The sequence below is a fragment of the Pelobates fuscus genome, chromosome 13 (assembly GCF_036172605.1).
Source record: "Pelobates fuscus isolate aPelFus1 chromosome 13, aPelFus1.pri, whole genome shotgun sequence".
In the NCBI taxonomy this organism is placed as follows: Eukaryota; Metazoa; Chordata; class Amphibia; order Anura; family Pelobatidae; genus Pelobates; species Pelobates fuscus.
Genome location: NC_086329.1, coordinates 62465153 through 62477864, shown reverse-complemented (window position 1 = coordinate 62477864; position 12712 = coordinate 62465153). Strand labels below are relative to the sequence as shown.

At 42.6% G+C, this 12712-nt stretch overlaps 1 protein-coding gene across 1 annotated transcript in view; it reads right to left on the bottom strand.

The window, feature by feature from the left end:
* The window catches only part of ZFYVE26 (zinc finger FYVE-type containing 26), a 159646-nt gene extending 147660 nt beyond the window's left edge, over positions 1–11986 (bottom strand). The window contains exons 1-2 of the mRNA XM_063439262.1: positions 11799–11986; positions 8666–8744 (exon numbers count right to left, since the gene is read on the bottom strand). Coding sequence (XP_063295332.1) covers positions 8666–8744; positions 11799–11986 — 267 coding nt within the window. The remainder of the gene's footprint in view (positions 1–8665; positions 8745–11798) is intronic.
* Between the last annotated feature and the right edge of the window lie 726 nt (positions 11987–12712).

Genomic DNA, 12712 nt, shown 5'->3' with positions numbered 1-12712 from the left:
ATCAAAAACTAAGTGGTTAGCTTCGTGTCCACCCACCAAGAGGTGGTATTATTTTGGACACGGGTGGGGACAAGGGGGTCTTGAGCGTCATTTTACACGGTCGGTGATGTCAGATCTCGTGGTCAGGTGCAAGGTCTCTTATGAATAGAACATTTCATTACTACAGTGTTCTCATGGCCTTCAATTTATACTATGTTGCGAGTTAGGGGAAATTCAGCAGTTCCTGGGTTAGTCATATCTTTATGGAAAAATACAGTCTTTGTCTGTTGTGTTAGATGTGCTGAGCAATTCTGTCATGTAATGTAGTTTTCATATGGAGAAGTCAGGTTATGAGGACAAAATGGAGGATTGAAGAAGTCAGGTTAGGAGGACAAAATGGAGGATTTGTCACAGCATCAGGTTAAAATGGAGTTAGTGCAATAATTCAATACAAGTACAATAAAGATTTTTAATAATTCTACATCAGTCCCCCCTATGAAATGTTAATATTCTAAGAGATAAACTTTATTAGTTAGTTTCAGAGGACAGGTTAGCCCAAAGGCACAAAACCCTATGAAGTAACGGTTCTTAAAGTCTTCTTAGTTCTTCAGAGGGACATCATAAATAGACGAGCTTACATTACCATATGGACCTGTGTTATCTGGAATATAGGCACAACAAGTCATGGTGACAGGTAAACGTTGTTGGTTGCAATTGATATAATAAATGCAAATCAAAATATTATTATAATTATTAGCAGTGACGATTGGGAAAATGGACTCAAACTTTCCTTTTACTGCAAAATCATCTGGTACCCCCCTTGGCACACCTATGGCATCCATATATATATATATATATATGTGTCAAACTTTCCCTTTAGAGGGGTGCTCCTCTTTATGTTCTGAAGCATGAATGTGGTGTGTCAAGAGTACCTTGTCATGTATTATGTGTATGGACATAATAACCTTGGCTAGGGCGCATTTGCTTATGCATTGTAGTATTAAACCTGTCTCACGCTACACCAGCGTAGGTGGACTAGGATCATTTAGTCAATATTAATATCACCACAAACTCAGGATGGGCAAATAATCCTGAGGGAGCTTGGCGTTTGGATTGCTTTAGCTTCACGAGGTCTCCTTTTGGGGTCCTCGGCTTTCCATCGATGGCAAGTGGTCAGGCATTATTATGGCCATCAAACACCTACTTGTTGGTATCTTTTTTTTCTTTAGAGTCAAAAGTGTGTAAAAATCAACAAATGTTACTTCTCATGTTGCAGAGAGAGAGAGAGTCTTGAATCTGGAACAATGAATCCACTGAGTGATCTCTGCAACTTTCACAATGCACTATTGGGTATATGGTCTTGGTTGTCACATTGATGACCGGCTAGGCTTCTGGCCATCCTGACAAAATGTCTATTATAACTAGTGCATATTTGACCCAGTAGCTCTTTGTCACCTGGATTCTTGAAAGGGATATTGAGAGTTAGCTAGGTGCTTAGGAGTATTTAGAGATCAAAGAGTTCATGAGGGTCTTGGATAGGTATAAAGTTCCATGGGCTCACTGCCCAGTACATGTTTTTGGGTGAACAGAGCTTGAGAGCGTTGGAGTACAGCCCGTCTTCAAGAGTTGCCCCTTTCTGTTTTTCCAGCTTTGTATTTCTTCAGGGTCAGTAGCTGTTTGTCATTCTTTCAGAAGCTTGAGATCTGTAGGTAGGATCTACATGGTGAGTATAGAAGTTTCTTTAGCGGACACCATTCTGTCCACTTCCCTTGGTTCACTTGTGGCTTGGTTGGCAGCTTTTAGTCAGCTGAGTGGTGCTTCTTATCTTCCAGATTGATCCAAAATAATGTGCTGCACCCAGGGCATATCTTGAGTCAGTGTAGATATTGGCATGTCTTCCTTCAGGCATTTTGTATGCCACTGAGAAGGCTGTCAGTTCAGCGTCTTGAGCAGATGTGAGTGAGGAAAGTGAAGATGCTTGACGTACCTGATCTTCTGTAGCAACAGCAAATCCAGTATGGTACCTTTCCTCTTTATCCGCAAACAGAGTGGAGTCAGGATCTGGTAAAGCTACTGCATGCTCTGTTGAAAGGTGTCTTGTTTCTTTCATCTGTTCAAAGCAACCATGAGGAGCAGTAGAAGAGGTTTCCTCACCTATTTCTGTGTGAGATTGGGGGGTATTTGTCTTTCTATTTACAGTTCTCTTGCTGACCCCCCCCTGTAGAGAGTTGCAAATTGATTGTTAGTGTTTCATGTGTTCCTTTCATGAGATTTCTGGGGGCTTAGTGAAGAAAAAAACATGAGGGACAGCCACCTCCCTTACAGGTGTCTTACTTCCATGGGAATCTGGGTCAGGACCGCACTATTTCCTTGAGAGTGCCCAAAACAATTCTTTCATGTCTGAATAATTTTAATTTTTCGTTAGTGTGGTATTCCCCCCTGGGAAGTGGCGGAAGAGTGGCCAGAGCAACCTTTCTGCAAAATATAATGTTGTCAGGTAGAGGCAGAGTTGTCTATGGGTGGAGGAAATTGGTAAGGAATAAGAAGGGAGGAAGCATATAAAGGATATAGATATGGTGGTGGGGAGATGGAAGAAGGAGTAGTGGATAGAGTGAGAGGGAAGAAGGTGGAGTAGGAGGAGGAGAAGGAGGAATAGAGGAGAAGTAGGAGGAGAGAGGAGAAGGTGGAGTGGAAGGAGAAAGTGGAGTAGAGGGAGGAGTAGGAGGAGGAGTAGAGGAGAAGTAGGAGGAGAGAGGAGAAGGTGGAGTAGAGGGAGGAGTAGGAGGAGAAAGTGGAGTAGAGGGAGGAGTAGGAAGAAGAAGGAGGAGTAAGAGCAGGAAGAAGGAGTAGGAGGAGGAGAAGGTGGAGTAGAGGGAGAAGGTGGAGTAGAGGGAGGAGAAAGTGGAGTAGAGGGAGGAGTAGGAAGAAGAAGGAGGAGTAAGAGCAGGAAGAAGGAGTAGGAGGAGGAGAAGGTGGAGTAGAGGGAGGAGTAGGAGGAGGAGAAGAGGAGAAGTAGGAGGAGAGAGGAGAAGGTGGAGTAGAAGGAGAAGGTGGAGTAGAGGGAGGAGTAGGAGGAGGAGAAGGTGGAGTAGAGGGAGGAGTAGGAGGAGGAGAAGAGGAGAAGTAGGAGGAGAGAGGAGAAGGTGGAGTAGAAGGAGAAGGTGGAGTAGAGGGAGGAGTAGGAGGAGGAGGAGAAGGTGGAGTAGAGAGAGGAGTAGGAGGAGGAGAAGAGGAGAAGTAGGAGGAGAGAGGAGAAGGTGGAGTAGAGGGAGGGGTGGTAGGAGAAAGTGGGGGACTGCAGATGAAGGGGAGGGATCGGTGGGAGGAATAAGCGGGGGTGGGCAGGTAAGGGAGCAGACAGGTGATGTAGCAATGGAGGATACATCAGAAATCAAGACTAGGTAGAAATGCAATGGAGGCTGCAAATAGCCCATGTACAACAACTATTACTGGCCCTATGCTTTCCCTAGAGAAAAATAATAAAAGGCTAACATGCTCATCTTGTCTCCACAAGCCTCGAACGTTTCACTCCCATGGGTGGCCCATGATGGCTTGCCCACCACTTCTCCACACGGGGTCTTGTGCCCGTGGAGACAGACGCTATCCCTGACTCTCGTTCTTAATTTTATTAATTTATATCTAACATCTCAAAATTTAATTCCTACGCATATCACAAATATACATTATCACAATTTTTATGTCTCGCAAATGGGATAAAATTTATTCTACTCTTCACTGATAATGTATCTTTAAGACATACGAAATAGACAAATAACATTGTCTTCTGCAAAATAAATGGAAAAGATAATGGAGATTTTGTTAAGCTTATAAATGGCTATACATTAATTCACATTTCTTGTTCTCCAGTTTCTGGCTGTTAATGTCAATGTACAATGTAATAGAGCAGCAGGGAATGCTAGCAGAATGCTTGGTTGCATAGGGAGAGGTATTAGCAGTAGGAAGAGGGAAGTGCAGAGTACTGGATACAGTACTGGAGACCATATCTTCAGAAGGATATGGATACCTTAGAGAGAGTTCAAAGAAGGGCTATTAAACTGGTTCATGGATTGCAGGGTAAAATTCACCAGGAAAGGTGAAAGGATCTTGACAGGTATAGCTTGGTGAAAAGACGAGACAGGGGAAATATGATAAAAGCATTTTAAATACATAAAGGGAAACAACACAGTAAAAGTGGAGACTATATTTAAAAGAAGGAAAAACTACCATAACAAGAGGACATAGTCTCAAAAATAGAGGGACAAAGGTTTAAAAATAATATCAGGAAGCATTACATTACTGAGAGGGTAGTGGATACATGGAATAGCCTTCCAGTTGTAGTGGTAGAGGTTAACTCAGTAGAAGTGTTTAAGCATGCGTGGAATAGGCATAAGGCTAAGCACTTGCTGCTAGTAACAGATCTAGAATTAATATACTATAATGCCCAAAGTCTCAATTCCTATGCATATGCAATAATAAAATATCTGGGCTTACAACAAAAATTATGTTAGTCAGTCTTTAAACTTGGCTTATTCATTTGTTCAAGAGATCTTGGTTTATTAGAACTTTCTTTTAGTAAATGTTCTTTTTTGTTCATAATATATGGGAATTAAGGAAGACAGCATGTCTTTAAGATAGGATGAGCATGACACAATACACGGGCGGATATGACCTCACTGATATGGTAAGGGAAGAGTGAGGGCAGGAGGAGGTGTGGGTACTAAGGACAACCTTCTTTTATTCTAGGGGCCATTTTCTTTTAGGGCATTTCAGCTGACAAATGAAAGCATTATACATTTAACAGCCCGTGAAGCTTTGAAATAACATGGTGCAAAAAATAAAAATAAAAAAATAAATAAATAAATAAACTCACGGGATGCAACCAACCTCCCCCATCATTCACCAGCTATTAATCACTCAACACGTCCAAATACATATACAACGCCACGGAACCTGCTGGCGTCTCACAAATGGCAGCAGCAACAACACACAAACCCTAGAAACCTCCCATAAAGCGTTCCATACGACACATCACTCTTATGTAAGTAGCAAAATACACAATTAGAATATTTTCTAGCAAAAATTCCATTGCTAAGTCTTATCAGTAACAACTCTACGAAACACAAATCTGAATCGCACTGAGTCGCAACCACGCCCCCCCCCCCCCTCCTCCTCCTCCCTCCCCTGTCTCACAGAAGGCAAAAAGGGAGGGGTAGGAGGAGAGAGGGAGAGAAACAAGAGGTAGGGGGGGCTGCAAGCATGACATTTAGACAATACACCTAGGGTACCCATACTTATAGCAATAATTGAAATAATCCCTGATCCAGTCAGGTCAATCACAATATAGTAATACTCTCAGTGGAACTCAATACAAAACCCCCACCCTCTACCAGGGTAATGGCTAACACAAAATACAAAAACAATTATTATAATATACATATATTCTTAACCCTTTGTGATCTAGTTCTTCCTCAGCCCAACCTTCCTGCTGAATAGCATTGCTACTCTGTACCAGTAAGCTTGCTTTCTTCTCTGTCAGTAATCTACCACATGAAGGCACAGCAATTTTACACACTTTAGCAATCTCTATCTTCAACTAGATCACACGCGCTAGCCAGCCCTTATTGGGCTTTTCTAACCCTGTTCCATTCCCCTCCTATACAGGCGTCCCAGATATAGGGGAAAAAGGTTTTAAACAGTGTCTACAATGGTGGACTGACACTCGAGAGGGGTGGGTCCCCCCCCAAGTGCGTCTTCCCAAAACGTAGACTAGTCACTAATTGGAGCGAGGTGAGAAGTGTGTGACCAGTCACTTCTCTCACAATAGAAATAGGAGAGGATAGAATAATAATATAGGAAGTATAGAAAAGGGAAAAGGCAAGGAAAAATCCTTAGAGACAGACACAGGAGTTCATGAGACTCCTCATTAAACAAACAAGACAACAATACAGTTGAAATACAGTGCATGCATCACAGTTCAAATGAAATCAACAGTAATTCCTTTCCTTTACTCGTGTGCTTACTCCAAAGTCACCTCCCTCAATCCCGTAGTGTCTCCACTACCTACGGCCGCGGAAAACAACTGACACCGGTCCGAGTTCCGCCAGCCTCCCTTGACACAGCAGCCCACTAATAGTGTCTGCGCTACCCTCACCCTTGTAGTGCCCCTATAAAAAACCCACTTTATAAGTCTCACTACTCCGTGGCGATGAAGACAGCAATGCCTGCCCGAATTCATCCACCACAAATAAAAAATTGGAATGGCTCCAGCTCAGCGCTCAAAGCTGGAGGGTACCACCACTCTGCAAGCAGAGTAACGTGCACAGAGAAGCCAGCTAGGCTATCAAAGTGACACCAGAAGGATCCCCAGGAAACTATGAGTCTACACAATCTCCACAGATCCAACACACCTCTTTTTCCCTACAGCCCCAGCCACGAGGCTCCTAAAAGAGTTAAACAGGAAAAGATGACCCCCAGGAACACATCCACAGGTCAACCCCCCTTTTTCCCTACAACCACAGCACCGTGGTTCCTAAAAGGGGTAAAACAGGCAACAGAAGACCCAGGCAAATCCCCTCAGGTCCACCCCCCTTTATCCCAAAAGGGGGAAAATACAAACAGATAGACAGGCAAACTGAAGACCCAGGCAAGTCCCCTCAGGTCCACCCCCCTTTATCCCAAAAAGGGGAAAACAAGCAAGACAGAACCCCAGGCAAATCCCCTGCAGGTCCACCCCCCTTTATCTCAAAATGGGGAAACAGGCAAACAATTCAAACACAACTCAAACACACCCAGGCAACAGATAGACTAAAATGCAGGTAAGCAAGTGAGTAACGAGACACCGGGCAAGATATTACCTGTCTTTGATGTCCTCCCGGGAAGCAGTCACAGACACGTGGACGGGTTAATCAAAGGGGCCGGAACATACCGGTGGCTCTGCAGAAGTCTCTACCGTGTACCTGGAGGTGATCAGTCTCCTTTCCTACCCCCAGGATTCCCCCGTCCAACAGCATCTTCCTTAGGACGGCTCACCGGCCAGAGGCCATAGCCCGATGCCCCACGTTGGAAAGCGCCAAATTGATGTAGATTAATTTAGAAATAAACAAATATGTTTAAATGTCTATCTGTTCCTGTCCAAATCTGAGATGATTAAATTGCGTATACGCAGAAGTAAGCTCACACTGACACATGGAGTTCAGGTTAAAAGCACTTCAGAAAATTTAATGCAATCTGGTTGGAAAACAGTTGTGCAGATCTTTTTAAAAGCAAAATGACATCATCATTGAATATCAGATAATAACAAATAAACATCATTAATTGGATTAAACGTTATGTGACTATATCAGTGTCCACCCATCAATATTATTAATTGGATCAAAAACTAAGTGGTTAGCTTCGTGTCCACCCACCAAGAGGTGGTATTATTTTGGACACGGGTGGGGACAAGGGGGTCTTGAGCGTCATTTTACACGGTCGGTGATGTCAGATCTCGTGGTCAGGTGCAAGGTCTCTTATGAATAGAACATTTCATTACTACAGTGTTCTCATGGCCTTCAATTTATACTATGTTGCGAGTTAGGGGAAATTCAGCAGTTCCTGGGTTAGTCATATCTTTATGGAAAAATACAGTCTTTGTCTGTTGTGTTAGATGTGCTGAGCAATTCTGTCATGTAATGTAGTTTTCATATGGAGAAGTCAGGTTATGAGGACAAAATGGAGGATTGAAGAAGTCAGGTTAGGAGGACAAAATGGAGGATTTGTCACAGCATCAGGTTAAAATGGAGTTAGTGCAATAATTCAATACAAGTACAATAAAGATTTTTAATAATTCTACATCACAGGGAGGTATGGGTAAAGAACAGAATGTCAGTATGGAGTGACTATGCTTGTGGAAAGGCAAGGAAACATGCGAGTGGAGCGCAGGTTTGTGTAGGAAAGCAGGTGACGCACGCACAGAGAGACAATGTTGTCAGAAAAGCAAAGACCACCCTTGGAGAGCCAGCATGAGCAGGAAAGCAGACATATGTATGGAGTGCCAGTATGTGTGGGAAAGCCGAAATATGTGTTTGTGAATGCAGTGGTGTTTGTGTGTGGAGGGTTCAGGAAGCATTAACAACTTTTCCTATAACCCAGGTCAATAGTCCAGCCTACTTCTCACAAGACATGTAACTATTGTAATGCGCCTTAAGATTCCTCATCCCTGGTGACAAGTACAGCAAGGCAGTCGTAGGGAGCAATACCTCAGCAGACACCAATTAGCTCTGCTCTCAACTCTGAAAATGTCACAAACGACATTTGGAACCAACTCCACTTTCACTGAGGTAAACAAAAAAAAAAAAAAATATATATATATATATATATATATATATATATATATATATATATATATATATATATTATATATATATATAAAAATAGTAAAAATATCAGTCGCTTCACAACCCCTGCTCACCAGCACTCCAACTTTAGTTTATTACTGTTCTTCTGCAGCAAACACTTAAACAAGAAATTGTTTCAGTGTGTTTCTTATGCATTCTGTTTGGAGTATAAAACCCTAATTTCCAAAATGTGCCGGAGATTGTGAAATGGATGCCAACATTATTATGATGATGATCTATTAGCAATCTTCTGCAACCAAAACAAAGATAAAAAAAAAAGAAAGAAAAAAAAAAAGTTTCAGGATACATACCTTACTCCATTGAAACCACTCACTCAAAGCACTAAGCCAGAACCAGGATAACTGCTCAGGAGTGTGGTTTTCATCACATCTATATAAACAAAACAAAAATAAACAATAAAATACAAAGTTAGCAACAGTATTACAACTATGTATGTATGCCTATAAATTGATGTTAAATTGAGCAGAATGTAAAATTTACAATCAATAAGGGGATTCCTACCTGTCTCTACTGAACACAAACGCAAATGTGATGTCAAATTCACAGTAATGATGTGACTAGTCACCAGATAAGCTAAGGGACATCTGCATGGTACAATCGTCCCTGGTGGTGCAATGGGGGAGACCATACTCCTTGGTGGCCCAAAAGGAGCATTATCTATGCCTGGCGGGCTAGCGTGAGGTTTTGCGTCTCCAGTGATTGCAGACCTCAATAATAACTCCCTCACAGATTAGTACTCAGTGAGCCAGAATGCAAGCTGGAAACGACCCATAGATGCGCTCTGACTCACTAGAGAGTACCACGACACAACAGAGGTAAAAGAATAAAAGAAAATACTGCCTATCTGGTGTGACAAACTCCCTTTCCCATGTGAGTTTGCCATGAACTCCTGGAGGAGTCTGCTTACCAGCCTCCTGCCCACAGACTATGGGCCCTGCAGGAAAACCTGTAAAAGACTATTTAACTGGCTTGGTTGGTGTGATTCCTCTATGCCGTTCGGGAACCGAACCGCCACACGAACTATGGACCACCCGGGAGCTTGTCAAGCTTAATGGATACATTGTAACGATCGGAACCGCAGTGTCCTAATGGTTTGCCTGAGTGGCCGCTGTTCGTATGCACGAACACGTAGTGGCGGCCATCTTGTTCGCACGAACGCAGGAAGCGGTGTTTGGTCGTCGAGTTCATGGAACTGAAAGCAGCTCCCAAACACCGCTGTACTTCCATGATCGCCTGCGTTCGGTTTTATATAACTTAGAAGAACACTATTCAGTGGGATCGTTTGTCTGGATGAAGATCCACGGTATGGCAATGGATTCTGTCCCGTAGTTTGTTTTCTTTTAACCCCTTAAGGACACGACATGTCATGACTCCCTTTTATTCCAGAAGTTTGGTCCTTAAGGGGTTAAACTACTGAACTTGACCGACCACTGCCACTTTTTCCCGGGAACTATTTTGGGCAGGAGCCTTGTGTGCGGTCGGTCAAAATAGGATTTCCATGAAAATCCCAAACCCCTGAACCAATCTGGGTGATTTTTGGACATGTTGGTCACCCAGATCGGGGCCATCAGGGGATATAACTTTTGTCGGGTTTTCATGTAGTTTAATGTGCGGTGTCTGTGAAATGTGTGTTTTTTGTGCCTGTAGATAATTGAGTTTTGTACAGTTCGAAATTCGATTATCTCCCAGGCACAGGGGAGCGATTATCCTGTTTTGTGTGGGAGTGTCATGGGCATGCTTGTCTGTGTTCAGAAATGTATAAAAGCAGGCCATCTGACCAAATTAAAACATTCCAGCTTGTACTCCCAGAACTATGTGTCGTCTGGTTACTGAGAGGGGAAAGGGCTAAATCACTACTCCAGTTTGTTCCAGTGTGGATAATTCAACGTGGAAAGTCCTGGGAGTGGATAGAGCGAGTTCCCCCATTCGGCTCCAGGAAGGAGTGGTTCCAGGACCCCAGTCAAGTCACGGCGACTGGGGGCAGGAGTGCTGAGGTTTGTCCCCTGTTCCAGTTAGGAAGCTGTCCTTGGCAGAGGTACCCAGCCAGGGTACAGGGAGCTCCGTTACAGTAGATGTGGCGGCCCACCTGGCACCCCGACTGGGTATCTCTGGGTACTATAATCACCGCAACAGACACCATAACCACTGTAGCAACCTTAGCCGCCGCAGCTTAGCTGGGGTCTCCAGTTCCCAGTGGAAAGACCTCTCCTCCAAAAGAGTATAGCAGGTATAGTAATCCAAAGAGCAGTATAGCAATCTACCCCCACACACGAGCCAAAGCTTTTAATGCTGGGAAGTAGTCCGTTTAATCGAAGCACAGTCACAGAATTTATACCTCCAAAACACATAAAACCCCCACAAAAGTTACATCCCCTGATAGCCCCGATCTGGGTGTCCAACATATCCATACCCGACACCTGGAACTGCATATCCTGGCAGTCAGGCAATATATCTTTCACATCCATGAATGTGTATGGAGGCACTTAAAATTAAACCCTTAAATTACGGTTGAACAAATATACAACACAAATGTTTGTTTAGATTCATTACTTATTCTACAAAATTGCCTTTGTCCCTAGAGGGACACTCCAGACCCCTAAAGCAATTTAGCTTGCTGAAAAGCATTGTGTGAAGAGTGTGTCCTCATTTTATCATTTTGCAAAAAGTGCAAATTTCATTAGAAATTGGCACTTTTATAAGTTAAAATGGTTGATTTTTATATATAAAATATATATATATAAAAACTTAGACAACGGGTAATGTTACTTTCTGGTTTGGTTAGCTCAGTGGAGCTAAACTCAGGAGGCAGTAATTGCCCAGAGCACCTGCCTTGCAAAGACTTCTCGTAGAGCTGCATTGGGAATTCTGCAATTGGACAGCAACAGAAAGTTTGGGCTGGGTTAGAATTTTTTTAGAATTTCTGGGTTAGATTTTGTAAGCAGTTTTTTTGTTTTTTTTAATATATAACTCAAATGAAAAAAAATGCATAATTAAATATGGGGTATATCTACTAAACAGTATTTTTAAAAAAAAATATTTTGTATTTGGGCAGTGGAGTGTACCTTTAAGGGGTTAATGCACACAGACAGCCTGTGTGTATAGTAACAAAGGAGGGTGCCCTTGAAATAGATATATATATATATATATACACACACAGTAATTTATTAGACTTGTAAAGTTATTGTGTGATTCATAAACATTATGAAATTCTTACATAATGCAAAGAATGTACTACTGCATACCAAATTACTATTAGATACCAAACATTTCCTCCTAATCTCAAATTTAACATGATCTTGTGTGTGTGCATGAACTATGCATTTTAGAAATAAGATTATGTAAACATAATTATCCAGTGTATTCACATAAAGCCAGTGTACTGAGGAATTTCATACAAATGTACAGGACAAAAAGTGTCCTCACCTTAGTAAATGGGGAACAGTTACCAGGGCTCTCAAGATCTCCTCCGTCTTATTGGCTTCAGGAGCCTGGTATAATAGGGGTACACAGGACAGAGCAAGCTGCCACTGCCCCCGCCTCAGGCACCGGCGGAAGAAGCCTCGGAGGCGCCTTAGAGAGGTGACACGGTCTAAGCCCTGTGCGTCCGACATTACTACCCACACCGCGGACTTTCCCTCTAGCAAAAAAAACTAGCACACTGGGGAACGTCACATGACAGAGAAAGGGAGGTCACATGACTATACGGTCACATGACAGAGTACGAAATTTGATGGAACACCTGTCACGTGATGTAGGAAGATTTAAGACATAATGTCTTGCTTGCCCCATTTTCTTTGATTCCCTGATGTTTTAAAGTAGAATTGTCACCAGAGAGATTTATGCACAAGCCAGTAGGTTTAACTAAAAGATAGTGGGTTTGTTTTTCTTAGTTTTTTTATTTATATGAATTTATATGATAGTTTTGAATGCTACTTTTGAGCAGGGTCATCGTCAACCTATTGTTCCCGTAACATTGTTGTTAAATTTACCTCTTATAATACTGTAAAAAAAATAATAATTAACCCTTACTGTACTTCATGTACACCCCCCCCCCCCCCCCCCCCCCTCCATTGGGTTGTGCAAGCCTGGGATTTTTCTGTCAATGTACACTAACATCATTGAGCAGGCCTAAGGTATCCTTGGGTATATAAGTAACAATCCAAGCACCATAACCACAATAGTGTACTTTAATGCTTGGAGTGTTCCTTTAAAATCACCCTGGACCCGTGCAGCACTGTTCAACACAGTAAGAATGTCACTAGTTTCCATGGTGTGATGGAACAAGACACTGGTTCTGTTTTGATGTTATCTTAGTAGAGTACCTATGTAACCAGGTG